The 25,766-nt window shown below is 37.5% G+C and overlaps 1 protein-coding gene across 1 annotated transcript in view; it reads right to left on the bottom strand.

Moving 5' to 3' along the window:
- Window positions 1-25,766, bottom strand: part of CAMK4 (calcium/calmodulin dependent protein kinase IV) — a 224,858-nt gene that overhangs the window by 75,079 nt on the left and 124,013 nt on the right. Inside the window, exons 3-4 of the mRNA XM_004420320.3 lie at window positions 9,247-9,309; window positions 7,204-7,286 (exon numbers count right to left, since the gene is read on the bottom strand). Coding sequence (XP_004420377.2) covers window positions 7,204-7,286; window positions 9,247-9,309 — 146 coding nt within the window. The remainder of the gene's footprint in view (window positions 1-7,203; window positions 7,287-9,246; window positions 9,310-25,766) is intronic.

Here is a 25,766-nt window from a genome sequence, read left to right on the forward strand (position 1 = left end):
ACTGGCCTGGTGGTGTAGTGGTTAAGTTCGCACGCTCCACTTTGGCGGCTCGGGGTTCACCGCTCATTAAGCCATGCTGTGGCAGCGTCCCACATACAAAACAGAGGAAGATTGGCACAGATGCTAGCTCACGGCTGATCTTCCTAACCAACAATAATAATAATAATAATAATGATAATAATAATAATATTAGGGTCCATATAACATTTTTACTTTGCCACTTCTAGACCCTGAGCTCCTTGAGGATGATGACAATGTACTCTGGTTAACATGGTGGTGAGAAGGGACTCAAGTGGGTGGTGAAGCTAGAATGGTAGAGTGAGGCCAGACTGTAAATGGTTTTGTTTGTCACGTTTAATAAGTACTGACTTGAACCAAAAGTAGTGAGCTGCCTTCTGGGCTGACCTGATCAAATCTGTGCTTTAAACACAGATGGATGGACGAGAGTGAAATGAATGCCAGTTAGGAGTCTAATGAACGCCAGTTAGGAGTCTATTGCAATGGAAAAGAGAATGTGAAGGCTCAAAAGGGCAGAAGCAATGGGAAGGGGGAGAGGGAGTGGATTTTGGAGCTGCTCAGAGAAAGCATTATGGGAGGGAGAAGTGAGAGGAAGAGGGAGAAATCAATGCTGACTAGCTTAGTTGTTAAGTCAGTTCACAGAGGTAGGGAGGGGAAGCAAGATTGAGATTTGAGGGAAGGATGCTGAGTTCATTTGAAGACTATTGATTTAGAAGTTCCTCTGGGACTTGTAAGTGAAAATGTCTAGCAGATTGTTGAAAATACTGTTTTCACCTCTGCTGAGACAGCAGTCACCAATGTCGCTGAAGCCACAAGAGAGTGTCCAATTCACCTACGGAGAATGTAGGAAGAGCTTTAGGAAAGGTGGACATTTAAGGAATGGAAAGCAGAAGAGGAATGCAGGAAAGAGATCAAGAAGGAGAAAACCAAAAAGTAGGATAAAAACCAAGGGAAAAAGAGATGCTGTCAAAAACGGCATGAAAGATATGGAGAGGTTTAGCCAACAATGTAAAATACCACAGACCAGACTCCCCAAAAACACACAGCCGCTGGCTTCAGCAGACCCTCAGTGCTCCTCAAAAGTCTTATTCTTGCCCTTGTCTGTTCTCACATTCCCACTTTCCAACTTCACCACTTCTTTCCTCAAGTCCCTACTCCATTCTCACTCAGCCATTGTTAGGAGATAAATTTCTCTTCTACAACACTACTGGAAAAATAGAGCCTATCAAGTCTGAATTACTTAAACCTCTTACACTCTCCTCTCCCCCAGTCCACTCCCATTCCCAGCCCCAGGCATCCACAGCTTTGCTTTTTGTCTCTATAGATTTGCCCCTTCTGGAAATTCCATATAAATGGAGTCATACAATATGTATGGTTTCTTGTCTGGTTTTTTTTACTTAGTATAATGTTTGAGGTTCACCCATGTTGTAATGTATAATCAAAGGAACATTCCTTTTCCTTTATATGTGAATGATATTCCATTGTACATTTTGTTTGTTCATTTACTAGTTCATGGACATTTACGTATTTCCTCTCTTGTAACATACTCAATTCCATGTGCAAGTATCTATCCGGGCCTACTGTGTTGCCCTGGCAGAATCTGAAAGGGCAAGGGGAAATGACACAAACTTGCTGACTCCCATGATGTTTGCTGAGCCATGAAGGGTAATGTCCTTTGTCTCTGACCTCGGACTCGTATATCTTTTTCCGACATCCATGAAAGCGTAATAGGTTAACAGTTTGTAAGTGGGGTAAAATTATATCCCATCCTCAATAATAAGTTCTCCAACTTTGTTCTTCTTTCTCCAAATTGTTTTGACTATTCTAGGTCCTTTGATCCTTCTGTATCTTGACTCTTTCTGCTTCTTAGAAAGAGAGAAACTTTTTCTATCTTAAACAAACCCTTTGATCTGACTCTAGATCTCACTCTTGCCATATCTTCTCTGGGATGTTGTTCCAAATATAAGTCCCCCTCACACAGATCTCTCCTGCTTCTCCATCTTTGGGCTCCTTCCCAACAGCAAATTAATGTGTTCCCAGTGTGCCAGCTTAAAATAATAAACAAGCCTCCAGTTATCCTGTATCCCCTTCTATTGTCTCATCTTTACCCTTTCATTTACAGCCAAGCTTCTAAGAAAAAATAGACTATAAATCTAGTCCAAAGCAAAGTATGTGCTTTCTTCCCATATAGCCAGATAAAACTGCATCAAGAGAAGATATATTTAAAATATCCATGGTTGCAAAACAAATCTATACATATTAATATTTAAGTTAAGCCAACATTCAAGCAGGACAAAATGTTACATTACTAATTTGAAGTTTTATTTTTAAGTAAAAGAGTATTAGCATTTGCCTACACAGCAGCAACATGACATGGTATAAAAATCACATGCTTTGGAATCTGACATCCTTGAGTCCAATCTCATTTAATTATTGTTGTTGTTGTTATTATTATTAGATCCAATATAAGCTGAGTGACCTAATGGTAGTTAATGGACCTCTCTGATCCTCAGTTATCTGGTCTATAAAATGTATATTACAAGGCCTACCTTGTATGTGTGTTGCTGTGAGGATTAAATGAGGTCATGGTTACTAAAATGCCCTGCCACTGCCAGGACCCCAATAGGCACTCAAAACACCCCTTATTTTAGTGACTAATTGTCTTTTTTAGACAATCATATTTTATAGATCTTCTCTTTAGACAATTACATTAATGACTAATTTTTGGCATAACAGTCTTCACAAATTCAGATGTGTTCTGAGTTTGGTCAACCAAAATACCAACCACGACACAACAGTAAGGAGACTGAAGCAAGAAAAACTCTAAGTTCTATTTCTGCAATATTTTTCTAATGACAATGTCCTAAAAATTCCGTGCATTTCCACCAAGAGTAAGAGACTTGAAAATGTTGAAGTAGAGATGACTGCTAGGACACATACGCTCTGACTTTGTCAGGTAACTAATAGGCTAAACGCATAGTCCCCAAACATAGCCGCTACTTCTCTTGCATATTGATGACTTGTAGTTTACAAAAAGAATATGTTCAGTCTGGGGAAAATGAGAAATAAAAAAAAACGTTCGGAGTCAGATAGACATGAGTTTCAAGCCTGACTTTATGACTTATCAATTTCTTCAGTTTATGCTCTTGAAAAAATGGGGATAATAATACCTCAAAAACTTTGAAGCATGATTCAGTGGGTTAAATACACATATAGCTTTGCATATATACAACCAATACATCATGAGTTCTCCATAACACACCACAGATTATCCATAAACCAAAGGAACAATAGTTTATTTTCTTGGAAATTATGTGAAAGAGACTGTATTTAAAAAGAAAGACAGTGAGACAATATGAACAGGCAACAGCTGGACCAGAAGACAGTCCAGCTATCTAATTTGTGCAGATCGTTTACTTTTACTCATTCTCAGTTTCCAAATCTGTATAGTGGGGATAATGCTTTTTCATCCTGCTTGCCCCAAAGGGTTGACATGAAAGAGGAAAGTGCACTAGTGTCTGTGAAAGATCTTTTAAAACTATATGTATTGAATTTTCGTCCTCAGGCATGGTGAGGCAGACAAGCCTCCAGGCCAGAACAACGAAAACAAGCCAAACAAAATATTTTTTAAAAATATATTTGAAGACATCAGAGAGTTACCAAGGAAGTGAAGGCTTCAGGAGCCAAGATCTAGGAGAGAAGAAAAACCCAGCAAAGCAAACCTGACATTTGATGCCCCTGCTTTCCCTTTACAGGCATTTACTGATCCTAAATCAGCAGCTGATAGGCCAAGGAGCTGAACAAAGCTTCTGGCCACCTCACAGGGTGGCGGGAACAGACTTTGGCATTGAGGGGCTGTCAAGGAAGGGGGCTCTGGTAAAATACCCTGGCTTCAACTGGGATCTTTAAAGAGCAAAACCCTATGAGTAAGAGTTGACAAGAAATAGACCAGACCTCAGGAAGCCCAGCTTCAAATCAGCCCAATAGCTGACTGTATTAATCTGTCCCTTACCCTAGCAGCCTGCTACAGCAAAAAAAAAAAAAAAAAAAAAAAAAATCTGTTCTTTTGGAAGGTGACAACACTGAAAACTTCAAATTCTAAAACCTTTTATACATAATGTTTGGCATTTGAACAAGCATAATTAGGCAAGAAAAAGCACAAGAAGAAAACAGAAAAAACAAGACAATTTAAAAATCCACAAGATATGTTGATACTGGGAGTTCGACAAAAATCCAAAAAAATTTTTTAGTTTAATTAGAAGAACATAAGCATACTGCTAAATCAGTTGCCTTAAAATACAGTGATTTTCTGAAAGAAAAAAAACTTGAAAATTTACTCTTAAAACAAACAGCCTCACACCTTGTCCACTTAAAAAGTTCAATGAATTTTTGAGCTGTGATGAGACTGAGAAGGATGGAGCAGAAAACCTCGGGAGTGTTCTTTTTCCCATGATGTCATAATTTTGTTGAAACATTTTTTTGGATTTTCTTGGACACAAAAATCACTGATTTTATTCCAAAATTTTAATCACTGTCCTATGCAATTTATTATTTATATTCTACATGAAACAGCAGATTCCACTTGGATTTTTACTATGTTTAATTTTTTAGAAGCACCATAAAATAGATCTTTTGCTAATAAAATACAACCCTTTTGACTGTAATGGACTAACATGATTATCTCTTCATCAAATACTCCATTAGTTCATTCATTAGATACTATTAGAGTCATCATTAGACCAGGAATGAATTTTTATCATCACAATTAAGTAAATTTGGTTTTGACCTAAGTACAGGAAAAAGAGACCATATTACGATTTTTAACTCTCAAGAAAGAAAGCAATACATGGGTAATAATGCAGGATATATTTTCAGCTTGATACAATTTTAAAGATAACTGTAGAATCAAGTAACTTAATGGAGAAACCAAGTTCATCTCAGATATGGCAATGATGTGGACGACAACATTTGGGGGGAAAAAGTATATCATCTAAGACCACTAAGAGTTTACAGAGTGGTTGAGTGCTTTACTCGCTGCCTGCCATTCTTTAGATGTCTTCTGTTAAATGTGAATATTTCACCCATTTATCTCTGTCACTGAAATTTATCAACAGCATTCAGTTTTTCGTTTTTATCTAGAGCTGAATTAACTCTATCCCTTCAAAATCAACTAGACTACAAGATGAGAGAACCAGAATTCTTTCATGAAAGAAAGGTTGGGAAAGAGGGAAGAAGAGACTCTATTCCAAAATAATTCAAACAAATAGAAGTAGGTCGGGAAATAGTAAGTGCTATTGGTAGATGACAGGTTTAGTGTGACATCCCTGTCCTGTAATTATTTACAATTAAAGAACGTGAGATTTCTCTCTGCTAGACCATAACTAGCAGAGTAATATTTAGTTGTCCTTAGAGAGATCTCATGGCTCCAAAGCCAGCAGGATCTAACTATAAATGGACTTTATTAACGTACCTGAAGAAGGAATATGTCCATGAAAGAGTCAGCTAAAGAAATGTTGAAAAAGGAGCCATTACTGGCAAATTTCAGCAACATTCAAATAAGCTAGTCCAGAAGGGTCTTGACTAAGCACATGGAAACATGATGGTTTTAGAACAAGACTGTCCTTATAGTGGGTCAGTGTCTCGGCTTCCTTACCAGCACAGAACTGCTTCAAATTTGTTCTGAGGTTCAGAGAAGTTAAGCAAATCACTCCAGGTTAGTTACTTGTCTCTTAAGCCAGGATTTAGAACCATGAGTCTGACTGACTGTCTGCCAACTGCCACGGGAAGTGTATGCCTTTAGGCTACTAATGCTCACTTCCCTCGGTTGATTCATTTATTTGAAAAGAATGAATACAGTTTAAATGCTATAATTTTTAAAGTCTGATAATTCACATAACTTGTTCTAAGGAAACTTCAATATATATACTAACAAAATTGTTATCATCTGTTGAAGATACATATGTAGCTCCAATCAAGCTGGGCCATTTTGCTCCTTCTTACCTGAAGATCCAAATCTGCACTAGGTAACATTAAAAACAGACAGAATCTTTGAAAACCAATATGAATACTTTTGGAAGCTCTTGGAGAGGCAGCAAATAGAACTGGGTGGAGTCGGAGGGGGAAGGGAGGGGAGGAGTGTTCCTCTCCCAACACATTCTAAACCTATCTTCTTCAGATATCTGTCTCCTCAGAGTCCATTCATTGTAGCAGTTGCTCATTCATTTATTCATTCATTCAACAAATATTTATTGAGAATTTACTGTGTTCCAGGCACTCTGGCTATATTAGCAGTTCCCTCAATCTCTTTTCTGTCTCTGTCTGCCCACTTGTCTCCTAACCCATTCTTTAACCAACAAGACCTTTACACCAGTGCAGTTTCTTACCATTTCTAATATAGACCTACTTAGTCTCTTTGTCTTCTTCCAATTCCATTCTTTTTTTATTATCCTGATGAGCGCAGCAAAGGGCACTGAAGAGCCCATCAGGGCAAAGAGAATTCTCTTGAGAAGAGGGAAGGTGGGAAAGCTCTGGAAACTTAAAGCTTGTGTCTCCTGCACAAATAGTTTGCCTATGTTATGCTCTGCTAGCTTTCCAGGCATACTCCCTGCCGTCTTCAAACCTCTTCCTTGAGTGATGAACATGTGAACAGACAACTAAAATTGGCTATAATTGGATATAACAGAACATGTTTTACTCTGCAACTTGGAACTCTTTACATGGCCTAATAGAGAAAGTAGGGCTAAAAATAATCATTTGAAGAGTATTGATTTTTTATGAGCTTTTGGATCATAACAGAGAATACTATTATAATACACGTTTAACTTTCTATAATTTTCATCAAACATTTCCTCACAAAATATTCTTGTAAATCTTACTATTTAGTTTAGATTTAGTATGACTTGAGAAATTCTGTTTCTTATTGGGGAAGTAAATGTTTGCCAAAGTAAGTAGATATTACAGTGTATCTCTTCATACTCACTAAGCATACCAAATTTTCATCAACTCACCTCTTATCAAATATCACTCTCCTTCCTTTCTACACTCCTCTTAAGTTTTATTTTAGTAGAATCTATCAACTGGTGTGATATGTCATCATGAAACATTTCAGGAGAAACTTCCCTTTGATTCTTTTTCGGTGACTGGAAGTGAAACCTTGCTGTGGTTGGATTTCCAAGACCAACTCACCTGTCAAACAGTTCTCCTCCTGTGACCAGTTCTAGGACGAGACTGATTTCTGTAGGGGTTTCAAATATCTCTTTAAGTTTTATCTGGGGAAAGATATTTAAAAAAATCACAGATTACTTATTTTCATCTTTCCAGGAAATAGCTAAAACTATGGTTAAAACAACATTCTCTGTATTAGTAATATGTTAGATCATTGTTAATAAAGATTCCTCATTCTAGTATCAGGCAGCCATTTGTCACTCTCCAGTTGTTTTTATCAGTTACCTCATTTCTTCAAAGGCCCTTTTGAGTTTTTTATATTTTTCCTTTTAACAATTGAAAGATACCTGCTTTAGAAACACTTCCTAAATTTTGCCAAAACATCCCAGTTTCTGAATTGCTCCAGAATTAAAAAACAAAAGCACACAAACAGAACTTCCTACACCATTTGAAAGCATCATGGTTGCTAGAGATGCAAATGTTTCTTTCTCTCCATAGGGGTCTAAGGCAGAACAGGACCAGGTTAAAGTGCGTCTGTATGGAAAGGATATCCCTCAACAGCTAAAAAATTGCTGATGGGTGAAGGGATCTTCAAAAAAACAGTGGTGGCAGTGATTTGCTTGACCATAACAGGGTTTTCATCACATTCTGATAGTTCATCCAATTTTGGATATTTTCCTCAATACATATCTAAGAATCTAGTGACCAGGACTGATCTACATTTGAGGGAAATTCCACATTGACTTAACTCTTTGAAAGAAAAAAGATGAATAATGTAAAAGTGGTGATTGTATGTGGCAAATTTTGTTAATTGCTTACCCAAAGCCCTTCTCCCTCCACTTTATCACAAACAGAATTCTGATTTTGTTTAGGGAAGCAAGGTGCCTAGCGTCAAATTATGGATCATGATGGGGCTCAGCCACTTATGATAACCCTGTTCCTCAATTTCTCAGTCTTCGTGCCATTAAGGATGATCTTGTGACCAGCTCTGGCCAATAAAATCTCAAGAGAATTCTGCTGCAGCTGGAAATTCTGAAAAAGCTTTTACTCTTCTCATCAGACTCTGCTGATAAGGCCTTTCCACATCTTTCTGTCTTGAATATAAACCTAAAGACTTGTGAAGACCTCAGAGTAGCCATTTTAGGACCATGAGGGGAAAACATGAGGATGAAAGCTAGTGCACTGAAGATGGCAGAACCAATGGATGGAAGGCATCTGGGTCCTGGAGGGCATCACTGAGGAGCTGAACCAATGTTAGCAACGGCCTGCCTTCTGATTTCTTATAACATAAGGCAAATATTTGTTTAGATCACCATATTCAAGTTTTCTGTTGTCTATAGTTGAATGCATTGCTAACTCAGAAATTAAGCACTTTGCCTGGAGCCTATGTACTGCAGATGATCCTACTGGATACCATAACTTTCTCACAGAAATGAGTAAAATATTTTCTTTAAGTAGTTGCCTCAATTCATAAAAACAAGTTATGGCCTGGAAAATGATTTTGTTCTTTTCACTTCATTGGTTCAAGAAAGCTTTCTGCGAGACCTTTCTCTCAGTGCCTTTGTCTGGATATAGCCTAGAGCAGAGCTTCTAAGGACATTTTATTTTCCCCATTCAAGTACATCATTTATTTGAATCTTCACATTGTTTCTGAAGCAGACACTCTCTCAAAGGAGATTGAAATGACTTGAGAAAGCAATGTATTTTCTTCACAGGCTTTTTCAGTAATGGTATATTAATAAGATAGGCACACAAAAGGAAAAAGCCAGTGTTTTATTAGAGTGCAGCAAAACTCTCCAATTTCTGGTTATCTTTTTATCTATGAAAATAAAGTGGTATATATTGCTTATCTGTCCATTTTGAAATCCTTTCAAATTATTTTTAAGATTTATTCATCTAAAGAATTGAAAAATGCGATCAGATGAGGACAAGAGCTAGGTCACGGTGGCTACTCACTGGTGGTGGGAGAAGCCCTTGCTCATTATCAGCATGTGCAGTAAAGAACAAAAATCTCATTCTATGACTTTGGAGATTATTTGAAAAGGTAGGTTAAAAACCACTTACAATGTTTGGATGTGAGAGGCGAAGAAGAACTCCTATCTCAGTTCTTACGATTTTTTTGTCCACCTAAAAGGCAAAATGAAAGATAGAAACTGAAAGAAACTTCCACCTTAGTAAAGTCTTCATTGTGGCAGAGAATCAGAAATAGCAATAACTGAATCAGGTAATCAGCAGAGGTTAATTCCTAAGCTTAATTCTTGTGTCTCCTTCCTCCCTTTTTTCCAGCTCCATGTCTTTTCTCTCTGCTTCAGACATAAAGCAGAACTAGTTACAAATTGTTGTGACAAGTCACAACTTGTCAGGCCCCTTGCACAGCCCCTTTCCTATAGAAAGTCATTGCTATCACCACTAAGGCACAGGTTCATCTCAACCTATTCCTCCTTCTTCTCCTCCTTTCTTTTATGGATCCCTGTCTCAAACCCATTGGAGCTGTCAATCACTTCATCTGCCTTTCTCACACAGAGGTGGGGACATAAACCAGCCAAATCAGAGTACTCTGTTCCCTGGCCATAGTGATTGGGTCAGGAATATTCACAAGATCCAAGTCATCCCAGTCAAATAATCAAGAAAGAGGTATTCTTCTTTTCTCTGAAATTGTGAGAGCAAAAGAGGATAGAGTTTACTACTATCAGTGACTATTTTTGATACCATACGGAGGCCACTTTACTGAAAATGGAGCCAATACAGGAAAAAACATTGCTGAGAGATGAAGAATGAGTACTGTTCACACAATGTAATCCACTGGATTCAGTTATGTATAAGCTAGTTTGCCTTTTGAACTTACTTATTATATGAGCCAGTGAATTTTCTTTTCTACTTAAGTTATCCAGAGTTAGTTTCTGTTGCTTGCCATTAAGGAATCCTAGTTGGTTCCCCTACTTCATCTCTATTTTTGAGACAATAGCCGTTTACTTTAGGATATTCCAAAATTAGGTTTGCTTCCCTTCTCTAGGCCAATGATTGACTCTTTTAATCACAATGACCTGGAGTTTCAGATCTCTAAAAGTCGTATATTTAGACAGAAATGTTTTAATGTCTTCCTCTTTCAACAAAATCCATCAAAGCAATATATGGATAATACTTGTACTCTTACTGTGGTCTCTGCCATCTGAGCTGTTCAGAACCCTTTGATTGGCAGAGCTCACATAGTTTTAGAACTATGCAGAGGTTTATAGCACTTCAGAGCCAAGCTCTGTGGGCACAACCAAGAGACTGTTTCAAATGGAGAATGAATTCTACCCTTTAAGTTTTATCTCCTCAGGAAGAAAGTGGGGCCCTGAGGAGAAATCCAATTCCAACTTTCAAGATGATGACAAACAACATTCATTCATTTGAGAACATTAACCAACAATAATATATTCTTTGAAAATAAAAAAGGAATAGTCAAGGGAATTTTACTAACTTTATGTGTTCTTTTGTTTGGTTGCAACATAAAAATTTTTTTTCTGGAAAATTTAATTTTGCAAGAGCCTAGAATACCTTGCTTATAGAGAATAGTCACCATTTATAAATGTCTTTAGTTTCTATCAGAAGGAAAAATACTTATAAGAAATTGTTAAAGAGTTCTCATTCCAATAAGAGATTTTTCAAGGGTCTCTTGTTTCAACACCATACATAAGAAAACATTAAATGACCATATGGTCATGCCACGGCTTTTTAAACTATAATAAAAGTTTTGGTCATTAATATGGTCAATTAGAAGGCTCAAGGTGTTTTAACATATTTTTGCTAAAGAAAACCAAATAATCAAAATTAATTCACAATACTGCAAAACGAAAATGTATTCTACTTATGTTGAGTGGATGCTAGTCTCTGCAACTCAGCATACTTGCTAAAATATTCATAAATATCCAATATAAAAATGCAGCATCAGTTAGAAATTTTGACTAAGACAAGAGGATGGAGATACGATCTGTGCATTTTAATACCTGACAACTAATATGAGGCAGTTACATATGAGGGAGGGTTCACTGTGAACAGAAAAAAACAAGTTGGTAAGAAATAACCTAACTCAAGTACCGTACATCAAATTGATAGGCTCTAGGACTTTCACAGTGAAGGAATTAAGGAAAACACACATCTGGATACACTCAATGCTCTATGACTCAAGAACTTGGGAAGCTGCTTCACCCAGACACTAAACCATAGCTACTTGGCACGATGCAAAATATGCACAATTCAAAACTTTTACAGTCACAAGTAACAAATACCCAGCTCAAACTTACTTAAGTCAAAAAGGTAACTTATTGGCACATGTAACTGAGAACTCAGAGTGAATTTGTCTTTAGACATAGCTAAATCCAAGGGCTCAGACACAATGTATTTCCTTCTCTCTCCCTCTCCCTCTCTTTTCCTCTCCGGCTCCCTCTCTCCTTTCTAAATGACAGGAAACATGACCACCAGAAGCCCCAAGCCTATATTCTTCAGTCTCATATTTCAAAGGGAAAAGAGAAAGGAGACTCTTTCCACATGTATGTATCTAAACTCAAGGTAGCATTCTCCAAGGCCTTGCTTGTTTCCTAGGCCTATAAAGGATAGTCCTGTAACTAGGAGACATATTACTGTGACAGGGCCAAGCATGGGTCATGGGCCCTCTCCTTTGACCAGAGATGAAGGAATTGGGGAGGCTTGGTTCTCCCAAACAACCGATATTGGCAGGCACTGAAGATTCCCATGCTAACTGCTTTTAATATTTGTTCCCTCCCTTTTACATTTGCATAAGGTCCTGAAGTATTACTTTCTCTGCTTATTCCATGTCCCAGACTAATCAATAAATCATTAATCAATAATTATTAATTTGGAATAAACCCTTGTCATCAGCAGATTTAATTTTCAAAAATTTGACTGTTTACTGGTAACCAAAATGTACTCTACCAAATTGCAATTTAGAATTTTTTCTAGAAATTCTTGAACCCCACACTGAAAAGCTGATGTCGGGCAGTCATGTAGCTGGTGAATGAACCTAGCAGACTACCTAGCACTTGTACATAAATTCTGCTATGTTATTCTCTACTTCTAGGCAGTAATCTTGTTAATTATTTTGATGTTACCAGTGATATAAGTTGAAGGAAAGTAAAGAAGTCTAAGGAAATGATGGCTGTAGTTAACAAGAAAGGTTGGAGTAGAGATCTGGATAAAGCAGTTCCTCAAATCTATGTGTTTTGTGGGAGAGAAGAGGAACCACTGCTTTCATCATCTTCTCCAAATGTCTGAGGCAGAGAAAAGCTAAGAATCTGATCTATTTAAAACAAGAAAAGTCTTCCACGGACCTGCAGGAGTCAAGGATCTCTGACAGTAGTCTTGAATGTATATGTAATGAACGTATAGTACAGACTAAGGGTCTAATATAGTTTTTGTGTGCTCAGTCCCATTTTAAACAATGTGGGACATATGAAAAAACAAACAAACAAAATATGGTCTTTTCCAGAGGAAGACTATAATCTAATTTGGGGCATAAGAATCCTCTACATAATGCCATCAGAAGATAGAAGGATGTAAATTGCAAGCAAGTTTCATTTTAAAAGTTCCATTGTTCTGTGCAAGATCATTTTTCTATAAGTTGAAATATTGCTAACATTCAAACAGCAAGCTTACTCTAAAACACTTGAAGTTACTAACCATTTAAAAAGTCACTCAATTGTTAATATACAATGAAGAATGATTTGTGAGAGTGTGCACAGGTGATGATAGTGTGATATGTGGGCTGCCAGCCGTCACTCAGTGATGTCAGACAGCCCAATCCAGGGAATATAGAGAGCACGATCCAGGGGTAATGGAATAATAGAAGACTCTAGAAGTTCTTTTACCTAGTGAAAAAAATCATAAATTTCATGAAAATTTGCTATGGAACAAGAAACTTTCTACTTGTATCAAATGAGAGATCTTAGAAAAAGAGAGGCATTGCTAGAACAGGCAGAGGACACTGACAGATCTCTTCCAAAGAGCTCTTGGCTCACGCTCTATTTCAGTTTCTGTGGATGCTGTTGAAGAAAATTTGGGTATAGATTATCATTATTATTTTTATTATTTTTTAAATTTTTAATTTTTTCCAGCTTTACTGAGGTATAATCAGTACACAAAAAAAACACACAATTAATGTATAGAAATTGATGAGTTTGGACATATGTATAGACTAGTGTTAGCATCACCACAATCAAGGTAATAAACATATTCGTCACCTCCAAAAGTTTCCTGTAACCCTTTGTTGAGTGTGTGTGTGTTTGTGCATAACATGAAATCTACCCTGTTAACAAATTTTTAAGTGAACAATACCTTATTGTTCACTATAGGCATTATGTTGTAGGGCAGATCTCTGGAACTTAGTCATCTTGTATAACTGTAACTTCATATCCATTGAACTACAAGTCTCCATCTCTCCCTTCACCCATTCCCTGGTAATCACAATTCTATTGTCTACTTCTATGAGTTTGACTATTTTAGATTCCTCATATAAGAGCAATCATTTAGTGAAGACAGATTATCTTTATTACTACCCTCTCTACAAGACAACAAAAATTTCTTCGCTAATACAAAATAAATATATTTTTCATTATTGCGTGATGCTTTAAAAAAATTTTAAGGACGTGAGTGTCTCTAAATTAAGATTGTTAGCAATCAAATCTATTTTTCTCACTACACATTTAGCGCTTATGTAATATAAGGTTTTACCCCTTGTTTTCATGTATTTCTGATAAATATAAAATAACAGCCAGTGGGCTCCTTTAATTTTTTCACATGATATGTTAATAGTAAACAAAAGCTTTTTTAATACAAATAAAAATTTTAAACATTTATTCTTTACCATATTACATCACACATGTTAAATATTAGAATGCCTTCAAATTTTCTTTCAAAACTTTTTCAGTTGAGAGTTAAGTTAACGTTAACTCTAGAAATATTCAGAACAGACCAGATTGTTTGGACTAGCAACGTTCTAATGTAGTTATTTGTTTGAATTCAGAATTAACTTTTCTTTAAAGGTAATTTTGAAAAGGGTAATTATTTTTCCAATATACTCCAGATAACTGGTTCTCAAAATGTGATCTGAGGGCCCTTCGGGGTCCCTGAGACCCTTTCAGGGCATATGTGAGGTTCTCCCTTTTCCAACTGCATATCTGAGTAAGGCTAGATTTTCTCCTATACTTGAAACAAAACAACAAGTTCAATGCAGAAGTGGATGAGAATCAAACTGTCTTATACTAAGCCAGGCAGTAAAGAGATTTGCAAAACAATGCCACTCTTCTCAGTAAGAATTTTTTTATTTTGGAAAATATAGTTATTTTTAACTAAAAATGCTATTTGTGTTAAAATTAATGGTTTTATTGTTGTCATGTTTTTAATTAATTAATACATACTTTTTAAAAATTTTAAGAAAAAGAATGGAGGAAGGATTGAAAAATATGTGAAGAAAAAAGTAACAAGGACTTAAGAAAAGGAAAACCAGTTTCTACTGAAGGAAGTAAAATTGTATTAAAAATTAAAAAGTTACTACCTTAGAGACAGGCACCTCCACGCCCTAAGGATTCCTGGTATAGGAGGGAACGTTTATCGATCCTGACTGACTCTATTCATGAAAGACCCACCCTAAACTGTTCGGGAAGAATTGAGAACAAGAGAGTGCTCCAGAGGGATAAGTTTGGGAGGGTCGGGGTGGAGGGGGTCCAGATAGAGACGCGTGTGTGTAACCTGATAATCGCTTCGCGCCATAGCAATTCGCGCCATAAAATGTAACTGTTTAAATGTTTTAAATTAGCCAATCATGTAAGACCGCGCCAACCTTTTCCCGCTTTGTGCTTCCAAACCCTATATAAGAATTTGCCCTTTAAGGTCCGGGGTCGACTCCTCTGTCTCCTGCGAGAGATACGTGTCGACCCGGAGCTCCGCTTAATAGACCTCTTGCGTTTGCATCAAGCTCGGTCTTCTGTGTCTGTGGGTCCGCGCCTTCCCGAGACTGGAGTTGGGGTTTCCTTTTTGGGATCCTACACTACATTGTGGGAATGATGGATGGAGCTAGAGGTGGTGAATGAACGGGAGGAAAGGAGAGGGGCTATAAGACCAGATTTCTGTTTGACTTCAGCCACTTGGCTATCTCAGATGTAACCTAGATCTGGGCTCTGGGACTTCAAATACTCTTGGCAAGTTGTATAGAGTACTGCTCTACTTCTGTGATTCAGTCAAGCGCAGCAGCATTTCCACATAAAAGGCTCTATTTCTATGATTCAGTCAAGTATGGCAGCATTTCTACATAAAATCCTCGGCCTCATCTCATTTTATTTGCAGGAATTGAGACCATAAGTCTTGTTTTGTCTCTCTAGTCTTTCTCTGCTTCTTAGGTTCATTTGTTGTTTTAACAATGACCAGAGAACATGATGTGAAGTACAGAACTGTGCTCCCCAAATCCTTTATGGAAAAAAGCAAAAGATAAATTATTAATGGACAAATAAATAAACAGACAAATGTCTTTAAATTTTCACACCAATCCTCTTCTGCACAGCCTCTGCTTAATTTAGCATCCTCTTTTCTGACATACCAACAAGTACATGTTGGCACAAACATGCTTGGTGAAAAGACTTGACAATTGGAGCCTTGTTAAATTCAAGAATGACAGTTTTAGCCTATAAATATTTGAAAGCTAAGAACTACTGCTGGAACATGCAAAAATCAAATGTGGGATACAGATAAAATATCAAGGTTTTCTTACATGAGGCTAGTATCTCCAATAAGTACAGAATTTTAGCCAAGTCTGATTACTCCCTTTATCTTCTTGACCTAACAGAAACCTCGGTGTCTCATAACTACCTTACTTTTTTCATAGTCTTCTCGAATGGTGACTGGTTTTTGTCCCAGAAGGAAACTTACCACCAAGCCTGGAAGGAGGGTAGACGTCCTTCTTGCTCCTCATTGTTATGTCCAAACATTTCTCTCTTGTCCCTCTAAAATCCCAGCTACTTTGAAATGTCTGCCATCAGCCAATACAACCTGCAACCTCTCCTTGTTGTAGTCATCTTCCTATCTCCTTGTCATCCATCCTATACTGAAGATTTTAGCATATTTTAGCATCTTTATCTCAGCCACTGATCCTATTATCATTCTTAACAACTTCAACTTTCATGTGGATGATCCATTCAATATCCTTGCCTCTCAGTTCCTTTACCATTTCCTCAATTCCCACAATCTCTTCCTCCACTCCTCCTTAGTAACCCACTCCCATGGTCATATCCCAAGCCTTATAATTACCATCAGTTGTACCACTTCAAAAATATTGATTTCAAACATCACACTCTCTGATTTCTACCTCCGAACTTTTTAGCTCTTACTTAGATTCTATGGTCCCTTAGGATAGGCACTGATCTCCACATTCCCTCAACTACTTTGCTCTTATTTTCCTCTGTTGGACTTGCCAGGCAAAACTCTTAACTTGGTTAAACTCTTCTCTTGCTCCATGTCTGTGTCTGGAAGAAAATGCACAACCAAGTTGACTAGTCCCATTTTTAATTTATGACCTCAAATCTCAAGGGGCCCTCAGCTCTCTCACTCTGCAATAGAACATTTTACACTTTCTCTCCTCTAACCTCCAGTACTCCCTCTTCTCTTCACTCTTCTATCACAGCCTTGCTTCTAATTGACTGAGAAGGTATAAACAATCCAAGACAACATTCAGTATCCTCTCATCACCCAATCTACCAATCTATATACATCTCTATCGAATTAATTTCATCCATTTATTCCACAAATATTTTTGAGCACCCACTACGTACAGATGCTATTCTGTGCATGAGGATACAGCAGTGAACAAAATAGATAAATTTCCTAAGAAGTTTATGTTCTAGTGAAGACAGAGAATGAACAAATAAATAAATAAAAGGTCCGGAGTTGATAAGAACTAAGGTAGGGGAAAAAAAAAAAAAAAAACAAGAAAGGGAGACAGGGTGATGAAGGACACTATTTGAGATGGATGGTCAGGAAAGGTCTCTCTGATAAAGTAAGATGGGACACAGCCACTTGGATCTGAGGGAGGAGTGTTCCAGACAGGGAAAATAGCAAATACAAAGGCCCTCAGTTCTAAGTTGGGTTTGGAGCAATCGAGTGACTGCAAGGAGGCCAGTTTAGCCAAAGCAAAGTGACAGACAAGGAAAGTAGTAGATGATGACAGAGCCTCTTCCTGACCAGGAGCTGGGTCATGAAGAGCCATGTTGACCATGGTAAGGACTTGGTATTTTAGTATGAGAGAAAGTAGACACAATTGGAAGATTTTGAAAGATGAATAACATGATATTAGTTAAGTCTTAAAAGGACAGTCTGACTCTTGTCAGAGGACGATGGAAAGAATAAAGGCAGGAAGACCTAATAAGAGTTTATGGTAGTTATTTCTATGAGAGGTGATGGAGGTTTGGGCCCAGATGGTAGTGATGAAGGAGGTGAGAAGTAGATGGATATATTTAAGAAAAAGCCAATAGTATTTGAAGGTGGACTGGCTATGGGGTGTAAGAGAAAAGAGGTTGCCTGCAAGTTTTCCAGCCTGAAAAATGGGAAAAATAAAATTGCCATTTAGTGAGGTGAGGAAGACTGGAGAGGAGTAGGTTCAGAAAGATGCTAATAATATCTTGGCCCTGTCCATTGTACTGAACTCACCTATCAGTCATCTCCTTTTACTGCAGCTCACTAATCATCTAGTTGATCTTGGAAGAAGCCAAAATCATTTCCATTTCCGGGCCTTTCCACTTTGTACTTGATAGTCTTTTGTCTTGAATATTCTTCTCCCAGATCTTTCAATGTGAGTTTGGACCCAATGGAGAGGAGAATGGAAGGGACAGCTACACAGAGGAGGTAATGGTTCAGAGGTGGAGGCAGTGATAGGCACTAGAAATGGTGGGGTGGGACAGAAAGGAAATTTATTGTAGAGGAACCAATATCCTATTTTACATTTAACGTGAATAGCATAATGTCAGTCTTGTTCTGAACAGCATAAGAAGGCAAACTTTAAAAAAGCGTTTCAATCAAACAAGCTTGGTTTTGAAAATTGTGAAACTCAATTTTCAATAGTCCTGTTAATAGCCACCTCCTACTCCCTGAAGACTCTAAGACATTGGGAAGACAAAAAGGAGAAAAGTAGAGCTTTCCACCAATGGAGGAAGAGCCCAATGATTGGAATAGAGTTTAGGCAAGACAACAAATGCTCTGAGAAGCTCAAATCAGACGAAAAGACACTAGTATTTGAGAACCTGAAACCTCTGTAAGTCAGGTAGATTCAGAACAGGGGAGCTCCTCCAAGCGAGGTTACCTCTCTGCTTCTTCATTCATAGATTCTAAAATCTAAGCCTTCCAGCTCACAGATACCAGAAATTCTTTCACAGGGAACAGTTTTTTATTTTACAGTGAATGAAACAGGCTTAAAATATTCCTGGTGATACCAGCTCAAGACAAGGTAGACATAAAGGAAGCCATACTGTAGAAAAGAAAAACTCTATTGTAACTTTGAATGACCTCTGACAAACTAACCCAGCTGGATATGCACCCTCCAGGAGACAGGAGATCTAACTGCTCTGTAGATTTTACGACCCCTGCTTGTGCATGTACCTCCCCGCTGCGATAAGATGATAACTTTGTTCTTTTGAGTTCCTTAGGAATGTGATGACCCCTGAACAGAGAATCTATGCTGATAGCCATCATCAATGAAAGCTGAAAGATCTGGTGTGGCACTCCCAGTCTGTAACACCAGAAGGTCAACATTTCTAACCCCCTCCCCAACAACCCAATGGCCTATATAACTGCTGTAAGATTTTGTGCCCCCTTAAGATGGTTCTTTTGGACATGAGTCGGTCATCTTCCCTCTTGCTAGCAAGCTGTAACAAAAAGTCCTTTTTCTCCTACCACCTTGCCTCTTGACTATTGGCATGTCTTGTGGTGGGCAGAAGGCCCCACGTTGGGCAGTAACACTGGGAGAGATAACAAGCTGAACAAAGTTTATACAAAAGATTTGGCTGATGCCAGACTCTCACTAGAAACAAGTTTGGCTTAACAGAAGGAGAGAAAAGGGGAAAGAGAACATGGTATGTAAAGCAGGCAGGCTTTATATCTTTAGGCACTTCTTTCTCCTATTTCTTTCATCTCTGTATCTCTCCCTGAGATTAAGAGTATATGGGAGGAAGCTTGATTTAATACCTCTTATCCTTAAAAAGATCTCATCCTTCAGTTCCTCACCCCTCTTCCTGCTTCCAAAGCATATCTCTGCTCCTCTCCAAAGAAAACCTCTCCAGGGTTGTCTCTGCCTTCTTTCTCCACTTCCTCCCCCCACACTATTAGCTACTTTTCTGATCTCGTCTTGTTCTGTCAGCAGCATTTGATATGGTATTTGACTACTCCTTTCTTCAAATAAAATTGATTATTCCATGTCACCATTCTGGTCTGACTTTTCTTCTACTTTAAAGGCTGCAGAAGTATTATAATACTTCCTAACTAGTCTCCCTGCTTGGATTCTTATCCTTTACAATCATTCCTTCTGCATACAGCAGCCAGAGTGTCCTCTTTAAAATGTAAATCAGATCTTGTCACTCTCCAACTTAAATGCCTTTGTTGGCATCCCATTGTGCTTAGAATAAATGCAAACTCTTTACCATGGACCATAAAACTCAGGATGGTTTGGCCTCACCCTTTTGATCTGGTGTCATTTTTCTGTCTACACAGGCCATTCAACTCCTGACTAAGCTCCAAGTCCTTTGCACTCACTACCCACTCTTCCACTAGACCTTCCCACTTCACTCAGAGAGTAACTGAGAGGCCTTCCCTGGGCACTCCATCAAAAGTAACTACATACATACACATACACACACTATGAATCATATCACTCTAATCCCTTTATAACATTTACAAACACCCATGTTATCATTTAATTACTAATTCATTATTTGATTCTTCCACTGGAACACAAGCTCTATAACAGCAAGGGTTTTGTCCATTGTCTACACACGAGTATTCCCAGCATTATTTACCAATGCCTGGTATATAACAGTTTGTTGAATGAATGAATGAGAGATGGAGCTGGTATTTGAATACAAATGTTAGTATTGTATTCAATACTAACAGCTGGTTTCACAGCTTTGGTTAGATGAGATTAGAACTGGTGAGTCACTTCTCCTCCTGCCATACAAGTCTATACGACATTTTGTCATGTTATTGACACCAACGGAGTGGAAAATGCCTGTCCCACTGGCAAAGCTAAATACCCAAATCTTCTAGAGCCTGTATGGATAGTAGCTTGTGATTTCCAAACCGTGAGCCACTAACGGTTACTACACCACTTATTTAAGATTACATTCTCCCAAGGAAAATGGGGACTGTTCCAAGAAATATAATTAATAGAAGCTCAAGTGGAGTTACTGACTTTCTAAATCCACTACAGCAAGTACTCATATTCCATGTTTGCTCCTCTCTCCAGTCATAGGATACAGAGCCTTTATAGCTGCAAAAAAGGAGGCCTGTTCTTCAAACAGCACACCTTGCCTTTAATTTGTGTGATCAGTGCTTTGTATCAAACACAACCAGAGAAGAGATTAAATGAGAATGAACTGATGAAAATTAGAAAATGATAACAATGAGAATTGGAGTGTACTATGCGGTTCCAAAGAAGGAGCTGTGAGATCCCTGGTAAGCAAAGAATTCTACGGATGCAACTGTGAATTCTTTGCTTTGTGTCTGTGCCCATCAGAGGACAGTATAAGAGAAAAGCCTTGCTGGGTCCCTACTCCCATATTCCCCAATGAGGTGACTTTAACACCAGCATAGTCAGATGCTTGCAAAAAGGAAATTGATATCCTGTGAGGAAAAATGAATAAATGTTAGCCTCCCAAATTCTCTTTTCAGGTTCAAGTTGTCAAGGCCGGAAGAAAATAAACAGATATTGTAAATTTTTATAAAAGTATCATAGCCACATTTTTAAAAGATGTGAAGTGTAAAAAGTAAGAGTGAAGAACATATCCACCATTGTAACACAACTATCACTAGCATGTTGGTTCATTTCCTTTCAGCTTTTTGAACTGCCTATATTTCTTTACATGTTTCAAATACAGAAATATAATTTTGTTTCTTATAATTTTCACTAAAAAATACCATAAAATTTTATGGATACCTACTATTCATAAGCAGAATGTAAAACTGCTTCCTAATGGCCCAGTGTGACCAATGGCTAATTTCTTACAATTTGTTACTAATATAAATCATTCTATAATAAACATCCCTGGTTGTACTTTTTAAAAAAATGCAATTTGAATCCTGGCTCTGCCATTTAGGGTCCTTTATAAAGTCATTTATCCAGTCTGAGGATTATTTTAATTTCTTCATGGATAAAATGGAGATAATCATTGCTACCCCATGGTATTGTCATAAGGATTAAACAAGGATATGTGAAATCTCCTGGCCCATGGTAGACATCCAGTGTCTTTCCTTAAAGAATTTGTAAAAGTCAGGCATTTCCTAGTCTTTTATTTCCAATTTTCTAAGTCTTCCCATAAAAACGACTGCAATTGAAACAAATTAAATTTAGAAATATTAGGATTTATGAGACCATTCCAGCAATAGTAAGAAAAAAAATGCCTAATATACATGAAATATGGTTTTACTTATCTTGTTTTCCAAAAGCAGAGAACAACTTCATCAAAATCCTAAACTGTATCCAGTACAATCTTCTTGTTCGATGGTAATCAAAGAGGGGAATCGACGCCTGTTTAACACCTGCCTTCACCTTTTTTGAAAACTTGGATAAGAGCTGTACTACTTTACAGATAATAACAATAACAAACAAACACATAGAGACAGAGATTGGATTGGTGGTTACCAGAGGGGACGGGGGGAGGGAGGAGGGCGAAAGGGATAATTCGGCACATGTGTGTGGTGATGGGTTGTAATTGGTATCTGAGTGGTGAATATGATGTAATCTATGCAGAAATAGAAGTATAACGATGTACACCTGAAATTTTACAATGATATAAATGAATGTTACTGCAATAAACAAAAATAAAAAAAAAAAAGAATTTTAAAACGTTAGTGCAGGGCTTTGGCAATGTTCTAAAAGTGTCCTCAGTAAGATAGTAAATACATATTTAGCTGGCTTAAGACAGCTTACTTTAGCCAACATCAAATATAGAAGAAAAGTAATAGCTTTGTCTTAAAAGTGATCTAGGTGTGACTCAGGATGATTGTTACTTTGTCCAACCAATTTGGATTCTGTATTTGATGAAACTTGATAAATAAATTAATAGAGCACACACACACAAAAAATAAATAAAAAAAATAAATGGTAAAAAAACAAAAACAAAAACAACAACAACAAAAAAAACCTAATATACAAAAATGTGAATTTTTATATATGTAGTTTATATATAGCTACTTTATGAAAGTTTCTTATCTCTTTTGATTATCTATTTCTAGGTATATAATGTCATTCTCTATTAATAATGATACTTTTTTCTCTCGTTGTAACGAGTAACACTTTTATTTTTGTTTTTTGCCTCAAGTCTTTGTTAATGCAGATAGAACCTATCCTTCTGTCTACGGTTTTAGGGTTTTAGTAATTTGTCGTTAAATGATGTTGGCAGTTGGCTTAAGATGATTAATCATTTTATAATACAATGGTGATGATAAAAAAAAAAAAGGGCTTTACTACTTTGGTTAAACTCCAGGGAGGTTTTAAGACCATTTCTTATGTTTATTAATTACTGTCAACTACCAAGGTCACACGTGAGTTACTACGGACCTGAGTATCAGCCATGTCCTGTACACATTCAAGTTCTAACAGAAATGTAACAAACTGCACCATTTCTTTTTAGAGTTTTTTGGTAATTTTTAGATGGTCAAGGCAGTACTTTTCAAAATGCTTTTAAAATTACCAAGAAGGTGTGAAAACAACAATGTTTAGTTTTCACTTGATATTTCTTTCAGTTGGACAGCAATCACTCAGTGCACAATCCCCAAACCATTTGAAGCGAGGGCCAGAACAATGTATACTTTCAGAGGCCCTGAGAAATCTCTTTGATATTAAAATTACGTGATTATCTATTAGTTATAAAACTGTTATTAGATATTCAAGAAGCTTATGACTTTGTAACCGGTTAAATGACAAAAACAAAAAAATACTCCTGGAAATATTAAGCATTTTAACTACATCTTGGAGTTGAATCCCTTATCGTGGGTAGCTTTGAATAGGGGAGAATCTAGACACTCCTGGAAGCTTTAGTTTCCATTAAATGACACCAAAAGTAACATAATCTTGCCCTGGGGCTGGAATTAGAAAGAAAGAGATACTAGAGATCTTAATGATTTAAGCTTTGAAAAAAATCCCATCCTTGATTTTGCTCCACGGCAGTATCTTGCTTCAATGTGGAAGTCTGGTTTTGCCTCTCTTGCTTAGGAAACATCTTAACATGAGTGAACCCCAGAGCTTCACTTTTCTGAAGAGACCAGATGCTTCCAGAAATCAGAAACTAAAGTGTGTCAGCTCAGTCCTTCTCAGCGTCTTTTTCTTTACACTGCTGTGCCTATCCTCAATGCACTCCCATCAGGGTGTCCTTAAGTCCCTTCTGGGTTAAAGGGCTCAGAGTTTACAAGTTGCACAAATGAGTAATTGGGTAGATATGCACACATCCCACACTAATGCCCTAGCATTGCTCCCTCTCTGATACCTTCCAAGACTGTCAGGGTTCAGAGAAGGCAGTGGAAAGACGCCTGTGATCCATGCACTGGGCTGGTCTCTGATTTTGCACCACTGGGATGGTCTGGTCTGGTTCTTGAACGTCTGGCCATTCTTCATTGGCCTTTTCCACACAGCTGGTGAACCCCATGATGTGTCCCAGCCATCTGTAGCTGCTCGTACCCTCATCTAGTCGGGTCTCTAGTGCAGTTAGCATCTGGTGATGGCTCTGATGCATGGCTACTTCATCCTCATTGTGGAGTCCGTGCTCCCACAGATTAAGCTTCTCTTGAACCCAGAGGCCAGTGTAGGAAGAACAGGGAAAGGGAGAGATAGATCTGAGAGAGAGTTGAACTTACACTGAATATTTACCATAAGGAAACTCTTTTAAACTAAAAAAGACTCTTAAACTGGAAAAAAAATAAGATATCTTTTACAGGAAATTATAAGTATTTTTCCCCCCAGATATCTAGTGGTACCAGTCTCAGGAAGAATTTTAATTATCAAATAAATAGAGAATACTTTAAACTTTTTTGGCAGATATAAATGTGGTGGGTAAACTTTGACACTCATCCACATTTGCCTTCATAAAAATGTCAAAATTTAAAAAATTAGGATGATAATCTTGGGTCTGCCTTGATTTATCAATAAAAGAAATCATTCACAGCTTATAGTACTTTATTATGTATGTCACACCTTGAAACTGATCATGACACCCAAGTGTGTGCTGATGCTATGATGGAAAAACAGTTCTAGACTATTCTGATCTCAAAATCTCGAAGAAAAATCCTCCCAGTGACAGCTTGGTATGTTGTGGGAAAAAAAGCATTGTAGATATAACTATCCATTTGATGCATTTTTCAGACTTCTAAGGTAGATAAGTATGAGTAGCTTTAACTGAATTTATCCTGTGATATTGGCACTTGCAGCAAAGAGGAAATTGGAATTCCATATAAACAGCCTCGTCTGGGGCCACCACTGCCTCCCATCTACCATTAAGACAAAGAGCAAAGAGATTCACACCAAGCAATGTGCGTAGTTTGTATATTAGGCACTTCCCAGTTATTCTTCTTTTCATTTGTTAGCGGATATTATATGCTGAGACTTATTAAACTAAGGTTTTAACAGCATTTGGAAAAGAAATGTGTTGCTGGTGCGCTCCACACATAGAGAATATTATTTACCCTTGTTTCACAGCGTGACTTAGAGCTGCACACAGGTTCCCTGTGTCTGTGTGTCAACAAAGGCTTTTTCATCCTTTATCAGCTTAGCGAGGAGCAACATCTAAGTTTCAGTCCCAGATCTGGGCCACCATCATTCCTGACCTTTTTTTGTCTTTTTTTCTATCAGTACCTAGCTGGTATAAATAGAAAGGGCCCAGAGTTGGGGCTCAAAAACCCTGGGTTCAAATTCTATGTGCTATTGTGTACTTGGGACGTGTCGCTTCTCTAAAACTCCCGTAAGTAAAACACTCCCATGGGGCTCTTTGTGTCAACATGTGAAAGGAGCTATTACATAGTGTTTAATAATTAAATGTGGGCTCCATTCTTATTAGCATTATTAAGATTAGCATTATTTAGCATAATTATTAAGTTTAGCATTATTACATTTACTATTAAAACTACTGAGGTGGCATATGGGATTTGAGGGTGCTTACTTAAAAAAAAAAACAGTTGAAAGAGAATTCAATACTGCAAATGATTTGGATCTCTTCTAATTAATATCCTCTGAACACAGTCATTCATTTTCTCTTTTAGCAAATTAATGGTTGTGGAGTTCCGTGACTTGATCTCTTTTTAGCCTTCTTTTTCTCCTCTCTTCTTTGTACTTTGGATGGATGGAT

The sequence above is a fragment of the Ceratotherium simum genome, chromosome 4 (assembly GCF_057802395.1).
Source record: "Ceratotherium simum simum isolate JZ-2026a chromosome 4, ASM5780239v1, whole genome shotgun sequence".
Taxonomy (NCBI): domain Eukaryota; kingdom Metazoa; phylum Chordata; class Mammalia; order Perissodactyla; family Rhinocerotidae; genus Ceratotherium; species Ceratotherium simum.